The following is a 16,577-nucleotide window of genomic DNA, read 5'->3' on the forward strand; positions in this document are numbered from 1 at the left end:
AAAAGAAATTGAAAAAAGAAAGAAACCAAACTAAGGCAGTGGCTGGAGCTGGGGGAGATGGGTCAAGCTTCCCTGGAACATTCCTGCAAGCGCTCAGGGGTAGTGGAGCGTGACCGCTGGCTCAGGATCCCAAGGGCCAAGTTTCAACATCTGATACACATGATGAATGAAATCAGGGATCGCTGCTCCTGTGGGCGGGGCTGGTGCCAGGCCCAAGGCAGAAGGCAGGGCTCGGGGAGCGGTCCTAGGAGAAGGCACCTGCCCCACAGCCTGCCACACGCGGGGATCTGGACCACAGACCTGAGGCCAGTCAAGGCCCTGAAAAGTCCTGGGGTCTTCCCCGGCCTGGAGGGACCCTGTCCTGACTGAAAGCAGACCTGCCCAACAATCCTAAAACCTCAGGCTAGCTGCAGGGCTGGGCACAGATCTCCACTGAGGCTGGAAAAGCCCTCAAGTTTAAGGTGAGGCGCCCTCTTCATTTCCATTTTCCTTTCTTCAAAATGGATGGTGTGTAGACCTTCCCGGCAGGCCAAGCCCCTTGACGGCGGCCCAAGATGCAGAGTAAGGCCCCCCCCCATACTGAAAGGTCAGCAATCTGGTGACCCAAAGTTTCCTTTACAGCCTCCTACAGGGTTCTGGTTCCTGGCCCAGCGGCACCTGGGTCCTATCTAGGGGGCAACCTATTAAGTCAGGTTCTCTAAGAGCAGGAATATCTGACTTCTTCCTGCCCACTGCCTGGGCCACTCTGAGAAAGCACCAAACTGTGCCTGCTCTCTTCCTGGCTGGACAACTGGAGGAATTTGCCTCCACCACCCAGCAGGTGGGTCCCTGGCTCCTAGGAGTGAGGCTCAGAGAAGTGCTAGGCACAAAAGGTCAAGGTAAGGGGAAGAATTCATCCACTGTGGAGGAGGAACACAAGAAACAGTGGTGGGACTTACCAAGAACTGTTTATTGCTCTGTGATTCTCTCTGGAAGCTGTTCACAAGACCCACGACGGCCAAGGGCTGGGTGTGCATCTCAACTGGCTAGATCCACGTGCCCACCTCCTGATCCGTATAAACTGGGCACTCAGGGCCCAAAGACAGGCTTCTGGCAAACTGGCTAAATCCCAACAAGGAGAAATGATGCTGCAGATCATTTCCACCTCCCCAAATCCCATGTCCTAGATAATCAAGGAAAACGCCACAAATACTGCTCCAAAATAAAACCTGCCCTGGTCCCTCATGTCTGACTGAGAAGCCAGGAGCACCGAGGCTCTGCAGAAGGCAGGAACCCAGCACCAGAAGGCACCCGTCCCTCCCCAGAATAGACTCTGGCCCCAAGGTGCACTCTGCCCACGCGGCAGGAAGACTGAAGCAAGGAGCCGAGCCTGAGGACGCCCAGGGTTTCCAATGCGAGTTGTAGCTGGTCCTGCTGCATGTGCCAGGGCCTTAGCCACTGAGGCCCTCACAGATGCTTCTGGAAGACCCGGTGCAGGCTCTGGGCCAGGACGTCAGTCTCCTCATAGCCTTCGCAGCTTTGCTGCCAGCTCTCGGGCACCTGTTCCATGCCATAGTATGCGCCAGCGATGGCCCCGGCCATGGTGGCAATGGTGTCCGTGTCCCCACCGAGCGAGATGGAATAGATGAGAGTCCTTTGGAGGCTGTTGAAGGCAGAGGGGATCTCGGGGTCGGGATCCATGCAACGCAGGAAGCAATAGATGGCGGTGGGCACAGATTCAAAGGCGGCAATGCCATTCCCTGTGGGGAGGCCACAATATGGGAACTTGACCCCTACTCCTGGGCCCCATGGTGTCCCCAAGTTTCCTGCCACTTGTCACAAGTCAACCCTCTCGGCTTCAAGTTGTGCTGGGATTAAGATCACAGCCTGGGTTTAAATCTCGACTTGCCCACCTATTGACTGTGTGCTTCCTGTATCTTGGCTTTAGCTCCATGTGCAGAGAGGGAATAAAGTTAGGAACTTGAGCAGGGCTGGTGTGTGAGGGTGAAATTAAATACTAGAGATAAAGCACTCTGCACAGTGCCCAAAACACAGTAAAAATGCTGTATGAATAAACATCAGTTATCACCATTAGCCGTAAAAACAATTAGCGGCCAGCTGCCATTTCTGGATGTTGCAGGTTGAGGGTACTGTTGCCCTAAAGAAGGTGCTGTGCCCACAGCCTGCCAAGGACTCTCCAGAGTATGGTGCTCCTGTTACGGCAGCCCCAGCAAAAGTGTATTAGTGGCAGGAGTGACTCCAGGCACCCCTCCCATCCTATCCACGAGCCCAGGACTAACCCTGAAGGGTGATGGGTTGGGGGCAGGGGGCTACCCACCTAGCTGGGACACCACCTCCTCTCTGGTCACTGAGTCCTGGTCTAGAAGCTCCCTGATCTTCTTCAGTCGGCTGGAGTACGGATGCTCCTCCATGCCCAACCTGTGGATGGGAGCGAGGCTGCAGGGAGGTCGGAGCCGGCAGGGGAGAGCCGGCAGGATGGGGAGGGTGGGGCAGGGATGTGGTCAGGCTGACACCCAGGCACAGATGCCAGGGCAGGAAGCGGGAAGGGCTTGGGGGGGTGCCAGCTGGTTTGTTCTCTGGGACCCAGAGAGCCCTGAAGCACAGCCCAGGCAAAGGGCTCCTCCCACCCCTCCTTAGGACCTGCAATTAAAGAAGGAAGGTTTCAAAGACTTCCCAGGTGGTTCAGTGGCTAAGACTCCACACTCCCAATGCAGGGGGCCTGGGTTCAATCCTTGGTCAGGGAACTAGATCCCACATGCCGTTAACTAAGAGTTCAGGTGCTGCAGCTAAAGATCCCGCACGCTGCGAGGAAGATTGAAGATCCCTCATGCCGCCACTAAGACCTGGCGCATATAATATTATTAACATTAATATTCAAATTAATAATACTTAATATTAAGTTAATACTTAATAGAAACATCTGTATTCATTAAATATGTATTAAATAAGTAGTGACATGTATTAAATAAGTAGTAATACATATTTAATAAATATATATTTTAAAAAAGAAGGCTTCCGCTTGAGGCAATGCCATCCCACCAGCATACACATGCACAAGACACGTGCCCCCAGCCCGCCTACTCACTCCCGGGCATCCAGCATGGCCTGGGCATCACTCTCCAGCTCTTCCATGTGGCCCAGGAGCTGTTGGAGGAAGTGCTCGCTGGACGACTCACCCTGCAAGGCTAGGTGCACAGCCAGGGCCTGCAGGATGGCACCGTTGTAACCCAGGGAGGAGGCGTGTGTCAGCTGAGCCGAGAGCCGGGCAAACTAGGGCAGAGGCAAGGGAGGCGAAGACCTGTGGTCATGGCACCCAGGCGGCGGAGGAGGGAGGGAGGGATGAGAGGGCCCAGGAGCCAACCTGCCCGGACTATACCTTCTGCACATCCTGGACGCTGCTATAGGCTAGGGAGATGCCGGCCACCCGCATGGCACCCCCGTTGCCGTAGGAACCTTTGCCATTAAACTGGGCGCGGGCAGGCTCAAAGACATCCCGGCATTTGGGGCTTAGGAGCTTCCTGAAGACAGTGATCACTCCAGCACCGTAACCCCGGTCAGGGTCCTTCTTGTACTCCTGAGCAAACCTAGGGGCGAGAAGGCCACAGGATCACAATTTAAGAGATGCCTGCCATGGCTGGGAGAGAAGAAACCTGGCTGGTTTGGGAAGAGAGGAATCCTGGAGCTGTCACTTCTAGTTTGGGAAGCTGCAGCGGCCCAACAGACGGTGTCCTGCCGCGGGGTCTGGGGGAGGGTGTCCTGGCATGCACGGACATCGCTGAGCTGGTCGAGGGGTGCGATAACGCCGCCCACCTGATTGGCCTCACCCTGGGACCGCTGCCCTCACCTGTGAGCCATGTCCACCTCGTCGAAGGCCTCCTTGGCCAGCAGGGACTGCACCAGCGCCCTGGCCATGGCTGTGTCATCTGTGTAGCACAGTGCTTCTGCAGGGACAGGGCGGGGGACAGAGATGGAGCTGCAGGCCTCGAGGGTGGCGGTTCGGCCTGCTGCTCGTGCTTTTTATCTACTACTTCCAGAAGGCCTCCAGTCAGCCTCTCACTGCCATCCGGTTTCCTGGGCTCTCACCCCTGGGATTTTCGGCAGTTCCATGATCTGAGTTGGTCACATGTCCTGCTGACTTGCCATCTCCTGTGTCTTCCCTACCCTCCAACCTGGCCTATATATGCCGCCAGAAAATTCTTCCTAAGAGTAGAGCATCCCTTTCCTCATCACACTCTCCTGCTCATATGGCTGGTTCTCGCCTTCAGGATGAGGTCCAAATTCACTGCCATGGCCATCTGAAGCCTTTCCTTCCTTACCCATCTTATATTCCGCTGTTCCCCTCTACCTCCTCAGGACCAGTCCTGGAGCCTGGGTCACGTCCTTCCCAGCTGGGGCTGCTCATCTCCCTCCACCCGCGTTCTCTCCTTCCTCTAGGTGCCCGGGTCTTCTGCCCTGGCACTTGGAACACACATCACTGGTTTTGGTAACTTCTCAGGCTGTAAGCCAGCTAGGGACAAGGACTTGCATTTATCTGAAGAAGACACAGCTGTAGAGAGCAAAGCATACTTCCTAATGAACCCCTTCTTATTCCTCACATCTGACACCTGCCCTCAGCCCCCAGCCCCACCCTGCTCTGTGTATCCCAAGCCCCAACGTTGCCCTCTCTTTCCCGTTCACTCTCAGGAGGCCCCCACTCTCTACTCTACCAGCAGGAGAGGCCTACAGGCTCCTACCTGTAGCCACACTCTCTAGTCTCCCTTCAGAGGGACTGAGTCTCTTCTGCAGTCTACCCCCAGCCTAGTTCCAGGGGCACCTTGCCTTTCCTTTGTCTCCTCAACCTCTCCCTTTGTGATGCAGCAGAACCCGGTCTCCATTCAACTGGTCCCTGGCACCCAGTTTACCCCCAGGGAACCACGCCTCTCCTACTCCCAGCCCAGATGATAGGAGATGGAGCCAATGCCACCTCCAGCCCAGCCAAAAGCACATCCCGTGCCCTGGTTCAGGGAGGAACGGGTGACCTAAGCCAGGCCAGTGAGACCATCAGAGACTTCTGCTGGGGCTTCTGCAAAGAGAAACTTCCTCTGCTGGAGACGCTGAACTAGGAGCTGCTGAGGGCTACCCCATGGGAAGGGTCTGCCAGACTGAAGCCCACCCAAAAGAACGCAGATCTGAATCAGGAGAGGGACCAAGTCTTGAGGACTCCTTTTCCATTCCCTCCTAAACCCACTGAAATATAACTTCCGGGGTTCAATCTTTTACTGACAATGCTTTCCTAAATCTAGACTTCCCCTTGCTTAACTTCTCTGCAGCCTTACATTAGTAACCAGTGTCTTCATCTTGAAATTGCTGAGTTTTATTGTTACACACCTCCCCTACTTCTCCTCCAATAAACTTTTTCCTTCTCTAGCTCCTTTTCTTTCTCCAGGTTTCTGCGTTTGGCTCCTGTTTCTTACTATTCTACGTGATCTCCCAGAAGAACCGTCCTCAGCCGTGACGCTGCACTGAGTTCTGAGTGAGGAGTTGACTGCACAGGGGAGGGAGAGGCTCAGGGCACAGAGCTTTACCGGCAAAGGGACCGCAGTGCATGCAAAGGAGCTAGACGAGGCACGAAGTGCCAGGAAGCGCAGCGCAGAAAGCCATGCCAAGGGCGCTATAAGATGAAACCGGAACCGCAGGCGAGGGCAAGCTAAGTAGGGTACGTTAAGGAGTGTGGCTCTGTCCTAAGGGTAATGGACAACTACTGCAGAGATTCAGGCGCGGGGAGGCCTCCATAAGATCTGTTCTCAAAGTGCACTCCAGCTGCGTGGAGACGGACTGGAGGCGCAATGTTCTCAGAGACTACGGTAAAACGGGTGAAACTGGCAGAGGTGTTAAGTACTGGAGTAGGCGCAATCTAGGCGTGGCGTGCACGGCTGAGAGGACTGTGTAGCCGTGCCCCGAGACGGCGAACGTTCGGGGCGAGATATGTGAACACGGGGCTCGGATCCTGGACACGTTGAGTCCGAGGTATCCCCGCGTCGTGCAGATCGGGCCCCTCCGGCCGCGATCCCCTCCCCGCCCGAGTCCCTCGCCGAGCCCCCGAGGCCCGCGGCGCCCGGCCCCGCCCACCTGTCCGCGCGCTCCCGGGCGAGCCGGGGTCCGGCTCCAAATCCTGGACCTGACGCAGGACTGACGTCAGGTCGACGGTGTCGCGCGCCTCGTAGACGGCGCCCACGCAGTCCCCGAGCAGTGCGCCCGCCAGGCAGCCTCGGAAGCGGGAGAGGGAGCGAGCCGCCCCAGCCCCGCCGCAGCCCGCCGCCGTCATAGCTGCCGCCGCCGCCGCCATCCGCGCGGACTCGCCGCCACTTCCGGCGCCGCGGGCGCGCGCCCCTACTGCGCGGCGTGCCCGGCCCCACAGCGCCGCCCCGCGGCCTGGAGTCGCGTCGCCCCCCGCGGGAGACCGGGGGCGGTCCCGCAGCCCTGGTCAGATAGGGCCCGGCCTCTGTCTTAGCAGTAGCAGTCTGTCTTTAGCGCGCATTTCCCCGACTTGTAAGGGCTTCCCTGCTGCCTCAGATCGTAAAGAATCCACCTGCATTCTTTACCATCTGATCGGGAAGATCCCCTGGAGAAGGAAATGGTAACCCACGCCAGTATTCTTGCCTGGAGAATTCCATGGACAGAGGAGTGCGTGTGTGTGTGTGTGTCTGGAGAATTCCATGGACAGAGGAGAGAGAGAGAGAGAGAGAGAGAGTGTGTGTGTGTGTGTGTGTGTGTGTAAAATTCCATGGACAGAGGAGTGTGTGTGTGTGTGTATTAGTCGCACAGTCGTGTCCGAATCTTTGCGACCCCATGAACTGTAGCCTGCCAGGCTCCTCTGTCCAAGGGATTCTCCAGGCAAGAATACTGAAGTGGATTGCCATTCCCTTCTCCAGAGAAGTTGCTTTCCGGGAACAACTTAACAGAGGAGCCTGGTGGGTTACAATTCATGCGTTTGCAAAGAGTCGGACACGGCTGAGCAACTGACACTTTCACTTTTCCCCGGAGTTGTAAAGGGGAGTTGTAAAGGGTGTCACAGTCGGCTGGTCGGCCACTGAAGGGTCCTGGAGAGCTGGGCACTGAGCCAGACCTTTGGGTCACTCCCCGCCCCCCCCCAGCATGGTTGGCCAGCGGTCTGCTGGTGGTCCTTACTCAGGCCTGGGTACCCACCTCCAAGCCCTCCCCATCACCCTAGCCCCCTCTGGGCCTCCTCTAGGTATGGAGGAGGGCAGAGCTGGTTAGAGGTCACACCGCTGGAGTCCAAGGGTGCTGGCTTTAGAGATGGTGTTTCCCATCTTTGCTCATCCACGCACAGGAGGGTCAAGAGCCCTCTACCCCGCTGGCTACATGCAGGGGGAGCAGAGAACCCTCTGGACTGAGAACCCCGACCTTTATTAGATTCGTTCTCTCCGCTCCCCCCATCCCCTTCCATTTTCAACCAGCCTTCCTCTCCTCCCTCAGCCCCCTGCCTAGGCCAGCTCCAGCTGGCAGGTTTTGAGTGGACTCAGGGTGCGGTTTGTGGTGCGGGTGAAGGTGTCCACCTCGGGCACAAACTTCTCGGCAGGCACGGTCAGCTTCCGACGGGTGTCCATGCACTTGGTGTCCAACAGCATGGAGTTGGCCTTGCAGGCGATGTCAGCCTGCAGCTGGGCCAGATGCTTGTACAGGGCGTCCAGAGCGTCCCTGGGGAGCAGGGATTAACAGCCCACTGCCCCCAGCGTGAGGCTGAGAACTCAGGGCTGACTGAGCTCACCAGCCGTGAGCCAGGAAGCCAGCAGGGAAGCTGGCAGGCAGCCAGGGGCCCCAATGGTGGGCAGTATCTCCCCGACCCTCCTGCCCGCTCCCCAGACCTACTGTGCCTGAGCCAGCTTCTGCTTCAGGGCAGCAATGGTTGCCTCTAACTGGTGAACCTCGTCGGTGAGGCCGTACTGTGCCTGGAGGCAGAGGGGCAGGTGGGGAGTCCCAGGTCAGCCATACTAGACTCCTGCCCCTGGGCCCGGGGGTGAGGGGGGGGTTGCCGTACGCCAGCACCCCTGCTCCACGAGGGGGTGAGTCATCCTGAGGAACCTTAGCAGGAGGCCGGTGCCCCTCCGGGGTGCCCTCGAACCTGGTCCCTGCAGAGTTCCACGTTGGGCCGGTAGGTCCTGGCCTCTAGGCGGGTGTGGCACAGCTTCAGGTTCTGTAACTTTCTGCGCAGGTCCTCCTCCAGGTGCCGGATGTCCTGCTGCAGCTCGGCAATCTCCTCCAAGGTCTGCGGGGACAGAGCGTCCCATCTCCACCTGGTCACCCAGTCCAGGGCTTCCTGGCAGGGCTCATCTCACGGCCGGAAGTCCGTGCCCCAGGAGACCACGCGGAGAAGGCTCACATTCTTCTCTTGCCACTTGAGCTCACTGTACAGTTTCTCCATCTCCCTCAGCCGCTTCCTGAAGGCGAATTCCGTGGCAACCCTCTGGGCTTCCAGTTCGTTGTTGGTCTGAGGACAGGAAGGAGGCAGGGAATACGCTCTGGCCACCTGAGGGTGTCGCTCAGGTGTGGGGAGGGATGCCATAAGACAGGGACCGAAAGACAAGGGCTTGTGAGTGCCCGCTGGGGCCAGCTCTTAGCCATGGAGGATCGAGGTGGTGGTGGGGGGTTCACCTCGGCAATAGTGAGGGCGATGGCCTCCCTCAGCTCGATGGCCCTTTTCATCTCAGCCTCGCCCCGGTCCTTGTTGAACCGACTGAAGTCATCCCACTGCTGGAGTGTGGTGGAGCTGCAGGCGGCAGGAAATAGTAAGAGCATGGCCCCTGCGGGGAGGAAGGGAGAGGGAGTGAAACGTCCTTCTTACCCGCTGGGGACACGTGTGGGATTGATCTTCAGAGAGATGTTCGGGGACGTGAGGTTGAGAGAGAGGCAGCCTCTGTCAATGTCCAGGGTCTCCATTTTGCCACGATGGTCAGAGTTGAGCTGCTGTCGGGCTTCCTGCAGGAGGCTGGGGGGCGGAAGAGACTGGACCAGTGAACCATCCCTCCAAGGCAGCCCCGGAACACAGCCCCCCACCCTGGTACTGAAGGGACAGGGAGGGATGGGAAAGCTGAGGTGACAGAGGAGCTGCTGCTGCAGTTGAGATAAAGACAGGCACAGCTGGATGATCCCCCTACAGACAAAATTAGGGCACCCAAATGCTTGTACACACCCACAGGGCACACTCAGATAGCTACACCCACATGGCTCACGGGCCCAGAAAGTCAGGGATGATGGCAAATGGACTCATCCCTCATGTTTCCAATCAATAGATAACGGCTGCCGAGAGCAGTGTCACAAGAAGTGTTCTGAGACCATGTCCAGGTGGTGCAAAAAGTGCTACGATCAGCGAGTGAGTGGTTTCTGGTGTGGGCACAGCAGGGGCAGAAGGCAGCCTGAGAACCAGTGACTAGTTACCCATGATACACAGGTTCTGAGTTGAAAACAGCCTCCCAGGGCAGGGGAACATGAGAATGCCATGTCTTTCTCTTACAAGAGCTTCTCAAAGGCCTGGCTGATCTTCTGTTGCAAGGCCTTCTTGGTGGCCTCAATGACCTCCACCTCTTTATGTAGCTCCTCCTCCACGGGGTCCTTCACCACATCAATGTCCCGCCGACTCTCCCGCAGGGTCAGGCATTCAATGGCCACATCCAGAGGCAGGTTCTTGGCCTGCAGGTTTTGCTCCGCTGACTCTTTCATCTAGAAGAGAGGGGGCACAGGGGACTGGTGGGGCCATCCCGCTGGGAAGCAGCTCTCATCGCCGCTTTAGCCAAGGGGCCAGTGGGTGACTCAGATGGACAAGCCACCAAATACCCAGACCCGAAAGAGGGGAAGGAGAGGAGGTTGTCGTTGAGCAGGGTCTCCTGGCACCCTGCCCTGGCTCCCTGCCTGTGCCAGGGCGTCGATCTCAGCATCTAAATCCGTCAGACACTTGTCCAGCATCTCCTTCCATCGGTTGACAGTATCGATCCTCTCTGCCAGCCGCGTCCTATTATCATGCTCATCCCAAATGGTCTGGAAGAGACAGACACAGATAAAGAGGCTGTTGGGGGCTGGGAGCTACCCCTTTGCCACCCAGCTGGGCTCCGGACCCCCAACCTGGTTGTTGGTCTCGCTGCGGAGGACCCGGGCCTCCTGGCGGATCTGGTGTGAGGCATCTCGCTGGCGCTCGGCGTTGGTGGACAACAGGTAGCTGTTGGTTTGCCAGTCTGGCAACCGGAAGCGTGGGCTGGGCTTGACGCTCAGCGTGGCCATGGTGCAGGTGCTGAGGGGTCAGGCCCCCAGGCCAATTCCAAGACACCTAACTCTGCAGGAGGGGACAAACAAGGCGGCAGGAGACCACTCAGGAGAGCCTCTCCTGGACTGCAGCCCCTCTAAAGAACATGCTCCTGTCCATTCTGCTTCAATTCCCTTCCTTCTGGAAGCCTGCTTGGGAACAGCTCTCCCTACATTCAACTTTGTTTGAGGCATTAACTAAGTTTCCTCCCACCCATCCATCCACAGACACAAACTGTGGCATAATTACCTTACTGGGGCACCTTCACCCTGAAGCAGGTGAAAGGGGATAATGGGGTCCCTCTGGGTGTGTATGTTAGACCAAGTGCTTAGTAGGGCTGGCAGAGTGGGTGGGTAGCAGGAATTGTTTAGCAGGAATTGTTGCTGTTTAGCCACTAAGTCTGGTCCGACTCTTTGCAACCCCATGGACTTTAGCCCTCTGTCCGTGGGGTTTCCCAGACAAGAGTACTGGAGTGGGTAGCCATTCCCTCTCCAGGGGATCTTCCCCACCCAGGCGCCAAACCCGGGTCTCCTGCACTGCGGGCGGATTCTTTACCGCCTGAGCCACCCGGGGAAGCCCTGGGTAGCAGGAAAAATAGACCTAATCCAATTTCCACCCCTACTTGCAGTAACCAAGTCCTGTGGATTTTCTTTTCTTTCCCTGCTCTAGGTTTGGGACAAGATCCTGAGGGATGGAAGAGAAGGAGCCCTGTTCTCCGTCTGGAAAAGACAGGCTAATTTCGCCGGGGGCTACAAGTTGGCCCTAGGGAATTGGGGGTGGGGGCGCTGGTCCTCTCCCCACCTGGCCGTCACATTCCGTCTCTCCGCCCTCTACTGGAGGAGGAGGAGGAGACGGGGGCAGTGAGGGATGCCCACTGGGAGGAGCCGGGCTCTGTCTGGTTCCCACCCCAACCCCTCCCGTCCTCTTCCAGGATAGTCATCTTTAGTTTGTATTACTACCCCGGCACGAAGAAAGGGGCAGGAGGGAGTTCGGCCCTGGGAGTTCGCCCCCGCCCCCGCCAGCCCGGTCCCCTGGTCCCCTCACCTCTTTCCCCGCTCGCACTTCCGCCTCCCTTGGCCAGCTCCTCTGTTAAGCGCCCCCGGTTGCTAGGCACCCCGGTTGCTAGGCAACCGCGCGCCGTTCCGCTCCGCCCGCCTGTTTAGCTTGGCCACCGCCCGGCGGCGACTGCTGCCTTGGGGCCCGGAGGCCTTCCGGGTAGGAAAGGGCCGGCGGCTGGGCTGGCGCTGCGGGAGGTACAGCGAGGAGGGGGAGGGCGTCAGGATACGGCGCTCACTTCATTGACAGGTTAACCATTTTTATTTTGATAAAGGTCACCCACCAACATGGCCAAAAAAAAAAAAAAAAAAAGTACCAAAGTCATCCTCAGGCTCACTCCCCAGTAGGTATCCTTCCAGAATGTGTATATATTTAACACTATTTACACACGTTCTTTTGATGCTACCTTTCCCAACAATTTCATCATCTGCTTGACGTCATAAAAGGAATGATGATCGTATTTGGAGAGAGCACGTCCCTGGGAGAGGTCACTGAGGTTTTGGAAGTAGCAATGCTCACAGTTCAACCATTTCTTTAAAAAGGAGAAGGGGGGAAAAATTCAACCGTGCCAGTACCGTTTTGGACACTGGAAAATGTTGATCGTTAATGTACATAACTAATAGGTGAGGCAGGCATTACCCCCATTTTCGCCAGCAACTAGAGTCTGGCGAGGATGGAAAGTTTGGTCCCCAGGTCTATCTTCTCTCAGTTACTACTCCACACTGCCTCTAGTGGTGGCGCTGGGCACGAGGGTGGCAGGGATGCCAGCCTCAGCTTGCCGGCCAGCTAGTCTTCGGAGAGCTAGATCCTAGCAGGTGGGTGCTCTGACCACCACCGTCTTACGGGCGAGGAAACAGGTTCAGAGAAGTGAGGAACCCTGTGCCCAGGGTCACATGACTAAGTGGTAGAGCCCGGATCCAAACTCAGGCCGTCTGCTCCAGAGGCTAAGTTCAGGTGTGATAGATGGAGGATAAGAGAGGAGTCCAACCGGACTCCTCAGTTTTAAAACAGCAGTGAGTGACCGGGGTGCGGTTGGTGGGGAACCGCGTCACAGAGAGAAGAGAGGTTAGAGAACCCAGGGCTTCGTAGGCAAGAGGATGATGAGGTTGGTTTTTGAGTAGTTTGAGGTGATTGTCGTGGATGCGGTACTGCAGTCTAGCAGACAGAAATGTGGGTCTGGAACTCTGCAGAGACTGAGGTTGGAAACATTTCCAAGACTTCTTTAATCACAAAATTTTTTTTTCCACAGAATATTTTCTAAACTCTAATACATGGCTCATAAGCCAGACATGCATGGAAATTTGTGATATAGCTCTTTATACTAGGATTAATGAAGACAGAAAAATATAAACCCCTGGACAAATTAATTGTTAGAAAAAATGATTGGATCTTGGCATAGATATTTGGAAACATAACCCGAAGAAGTAAACAAATATGGGAGAATGGTGGTGGCTTTGGCGCGTATCTCTGACTGTGGTGGCCTTGACGCTCATGACTCCTGAGGCTTCGGCACATCCTGACCAGGGAAAGAAGGTGTTAGAAGAAAAGGTCAGACAGCTGATGGACTGGACTGAGAGAGAGAGAGTGATGAGAATGAATACTACCACGTTCAACCATTTTGTATTAGAAAAGCCAAGAAACTATTCTGTTATTGCAATGTTTACTGCTCTCCAGAGGTTTAGATCATGTGAACCATGCAGACTTGCTGTTGAAGAATTTCAGATCTTGGCAGGTTCCTGGCAATTCTCCAGTGAATTCAGCAACAAGGTATTTTTTGCTATGCTGGATTTTGATGAAAGCCCTGAGGTCTTTGAAACGCTCCAGGTGAAGGGAGGTCCCGTTGTCCTCCATCTTCCTGCTAAAAGTAAATTCACAGCAGATGACATTTATAATTTCCAAGTAAGGGACATCTCTGTGCACCACATGTTCACATGGGTAGGCGAGAGAACTGGGAGATGGATGGTCAATTTCAGAACCAGACAGCCTATACATTGTTACTATCCCTTCAAGTTAGGGATATCATTGACTCTCATCGGTGGACTTGTGTATGTATTGAAATGGAATAGGACATTTATTTTTAGCAAAAATTTTTGGGCAGTTTTAGCTCTGTGTTTTGTGATCTTGATGTTATCTGGTGGAATGTGGATTCATATACGAGGAGCCCCGTTTGCTGAAAGCAGAACTCACACAGGACAGACACATTATATTCATGACATGTATATCTTTCAGTATGTAGCAGAAATGTCCATCATTTCTCTGTTTTATATGTGCCTCACCCTGGGGATGGTGCTCTTAAATACAGCTGCCACCTCTCGTATGAACATGGTGAGGAGGAAGATCATGTCCGTGACTGGTGTGTGTCTAGTTGTCATCTTCTTCAGTTGGCTGCTTTCTCTCTTCAGACTTAAAGATCGTTTCTATCCATACAGAATTCTCATGAATTAAAAAGGATCCTAGAGATGTTAAACAAGGAAGCAAGAAACTTTTTTTTTTAATGTGGAGACAAAAACATGAAGCGGAAGAATATGAACTCATAACTTCTTTAAGTGATTGAGATATAGTCTTGGTGCTTGGTCATAACAAGCTGTTTTTTTTTTTTTCCTCAAAATCTGTTATGGTATGTATCTTCTCTCTTCTTCTCAATTTTCTCCTCCCAGTAAATGTCATATATTACTTTACTTAGTGAATTCCAATGACTAAGACCCTCAGAGTGTATACTTTTTCTCAAAAGAGGACCATGTTTAAAAGCCCCTCAATTAATACTTTGTCAGCTGATCTTATTCTAATATGAAAAATATCTTGATAAGGTGTCCATCCCCACATCTAGTTGCTGAAGTTGTGCCTGTATTGCCTTTCTTGGAGTGTGTATTTGCACAACTTACTTAGTGTGTTGTTCCCTAAGCCTTATCTTTCTTTTTTCTTTTTTTAATCACAACATTATTTACAATAGCAAAACATTGGCAACAAGTTAAAGGCTAACCATGGGAGTCTGGATAAACAATGTTTTAACCATACTATAGAATATTATCATTAAAATATTAAAAAGGGTTTTCTAGTTTTCAGCAAGGACCTTCTGTACAGCACAGGGAGCTCTGCTCAATGTCATGTGGCAGCCTGGCTGGGAGGGGAGTTTGGGGGAAAATAGATACATGTACGTGTATGGCTGAATCCCTTTGCTGTCTACCTGAAACTATCACAGCACTGTTAATCAGTTATATTCTAATATAAAAGTTAAAAAAATTTTAAAGATCTTTCTAGTTCTAATTACATGAAAACATATTAACTGAAAAAAGGTTACAAAGCAATAACAATATATCCCACATATATAAATGCTATAGCTATCCCTCTGCATGTATAGAAAAATAGACTGAAAGAAAAAACACAAAATATATTTATACATTTGAATAGAAAATTTATTATTTTCATTTTCCAAGTGTTTTCTTTTTCTATCAGGGGGAAAAAAAATAAATCTTAAGGACAGTTGTCACTTGCTGTCAAATTGAGGGTAGCCTTTCTCTGGTGGTTTAGTCGCTAAGTCGAGTCCGACTCTTGGAACCCCATGGACTGTAGCCCGCCAGGCTCCTCTGTCCATGGGATTCTCCAGGCAAGAATACTGGAGTGGGTTGCCATTTCCTTCTCCCTTATCTTTCTTTAGAGTGCAGAGGCAGATTACTTGGTTCTCCATCTCCCAAATCTTTCCTGCTGAAATACGTTATTGTGCTTCTTGATGGTTGTAGATATTACAAACTAATGAAATACTGGATTATTTCTCCATGATTATTAATTACTTTTTAACTGGAAAGGGTTCAGGTAAATTATTTTCATTTTTCTTTTAAGAGGACAATTTCTAACAAAATAGTAGTTCCTATTTTAGTCTTGATGTGAGGTTGTTTTCGATTAAATTTAAATCCAAGGGAAAAATAAAGACAATTCAGAGGATGAATGATGATTTTATTCATCCTTTTCTGTTCGGAGGCATGCTAAAATATCAGGTTATTTCCAATATGCAGAAAATGTAAAATGTAACATCTTAAAAGTGGTTCTATTTCAGCCTTTTTACCCTCTTAAGTGGAAAAACAAAGTACAAATTTGGAGATCCCCCTCCCCCACTGTTTAACTGTTTACCGTTTTTCTATTTTATATAGATAATCAAAGTTAAGTCCTAAATAGTTTATTAATCTTGGCAAATGACAGCAAAGTTGTATGTTACTATTAAACTCTCATCATCCCTCTGGAAATTTCTATTTCAGAAAAGTTAGAACTTTGTGAAAATGTTTTTCAAGCAACAACAATTTAGTTACATGAGAAGATTTCTGCAGATTTTCAAACTAATACCAAAAGGGTCTTTTTTTGGAGTACAATAAATTTTTATTATACAGCAGTTTTCTTAAAAAGACTTTATTGGGGTACTTCCCTGGTGGTCCAGTGGTTAAGAACCTGCCTTGCAATGGGAGCTATGCAGGTTCAGTCCCTGACTGGGGAACTAAGATCCCACATGCTACCGGCAACTACCAAGTCATGCCTGCCTTGAATAAGACTGGTTCAGTGATATAAATAAATAAATATTAAAAAAAAAAAAGACTTTATCATCATCGAATTCATCTTCACATTAGAGATTCCTACAGTGAGGGAACAACAACTTATTACTTATAATTTTATATTGGTGGACAGATTATTTTAGGGCAAGTAAACACATTTGAGGATTAAGTCTTGGTTTAGCATCTGTAACAATTTGAAACATATCTAAAGGGACCTCTTCCCTACATGAAACTTCTGTATATTCAAAGTATTCAGAAAATCTCCAGGCTCTTCTTCCTAGGATTTAGAAATCAGTAATGTGAAATATCAGCATTTCTAATTTTAAAATTTCCCTTGGACATGTAACTATCAGTAATTAGTATCAACTGAACAGGGCTGGGAAGTTTGCAGAAACTAAACACTGCCTAACTTTTTGCAAAGTCTTTACTCTCTTTTTTTTTTAAATTTTATTATTTTTTACTTTTTTTCCCATTTATTTTTAAAATTAGTTGGAGGAAGTCTTTACTCTTGAATTAACAGTCTTTCCCTATCTCTACCATCCTAGGACAAGTATTGAAGGCTGATCAGATACTGAGAGTAGTAAAGCTGAATTCCCTTTAAAAGTTTGATAAATTAAAAGGTAAAGGCTCATATGTAACCTTTAGTTATACTGTGAGTCTTATGAGAAGCTGAGAGATACCCCAATAAC

General features: G+C 52.0%; 2 protein-coding genes across 2 annotated transcripts; both read right to left on the reverse strand.

The window, feature by feature from the left end:
- Positions 1-928: 928 nt before the first annotated feature.
- On the reverse strand, positions 929-6,357 carry ADPRS (ADP-ribosylserine hydrolase). Its single transcript, XM_043878712.1, has 6 exons — positions 6,109-6,357; positions 3,845-3,941; positions 3,377-3,584; positions 3,086-3,270; positions 2,318-2,418; positions 929-1,739 (listed from the first exon to the last, which is right to left on the reverse strand). Exons 1-6 carry the CDS (start codon positions 6,323-6,325, stop codon positions 1,447-1,449), a joined length of 1,101 nt encoding a protein of 366 aa, XP_043734647.1. The 5' UTR covers positions 6,326-6,357; the 3' UTR covers positions 929-1,446.
- Positions 6,358-7,386: 1,029 nt separating this feature from the next.
- Positions 7,387-11,557, reverse strand: TEKT2 (tektin 2). The gene is made up of 10 exons (XM_043876931.1): positions 11,339-11,557; positions 10,117-10,324; positions 9,907-10,032; positions 9,512-9,717; positions 8,843-8,986; positions 8,653-8,767; positions 8,381-8,488; positions 8,123-8,266; positions 7,870-7,949; positions 7,387-7,698 (listed from the first exon to the last, which is right to left on the reverse strand). Exons 2-10 carry the CDS (start codon positions 10,270-10,272, stop codon positions 7,485-7,487), a joined length of 1,293 nt encoding a protein of 430 aa, XP_043732866.1. The 5' UTR covers positions 10,273-10,324; positions 11,339-11,557; the 3' UTR covers positions 7,387-7,484.
- Between the last annotated feature and the right edge of the window lie 5,020 nt (positions 11,558-16,577).

The sequence above is a fragment of the Cervus elaphus genome, chromosome 20 (genome assembly GCF_910594005.1).
Source record: "Cervus elaphus chromosome 20, mCerEla1.1, whole genome shotgun sequence".
Classification (NCBI taxonomy): domain Eukaryota; kingdom Metazoa; phylum Chordata; class Mammalia; order Artiodactyla; family Cervidae; genus Cervus; species Cervus elaphus.

Excerpts from the sequence above, each read along its gene's own strand:
- ADPRS (XM_043878712.1), bottom strand. The coding sequence starts at position 6,325 with ATGGCGGCGGCGGCGGCAGCTATGACGGCGGCGGGCTGCGGCGGGGCT. Across the intron at positions 3,585-3,844 it reads GAGGTGGACATGGCTCACAG|GTTTGCTCAGGAGTACAAGA; the intron begins GTGAGGGCAGCG and ends TCTCGCCCCTAG. Across the intron at positions 1,740-2,317 it reads GGAGGTGGTGTCCCAGCTAG|GGAATGGCATTGCCGCCTTT; the intron begins GTGGGTAGCCCC and ends GCCTCCCCACAG.
- TEKT2 (XM_043876931.1), bottom strand. The coding sequence starts at position 10,272 with ATGGCCACGCTGAGCGTCAAGCCCAGCCCACGCTTCCGGTTGCCAGAC. Across the intron at positions 10,033-10,116 it reads GCAGCGAGACCAACAACCAG|ACCATTTGGGATGAGCATGA; the intron begins GTTGGGGGTCCG and ends TGTCTCTTCCAG. Across the intron at positions 8,987-9,511 it reads CAGGCCTTTGAGAAGCTCTT|CCTCCTGCAGGAAGCCCGAC; the intron begins GTAAGAGAAAGA and ends TCCGCCCCCCAG.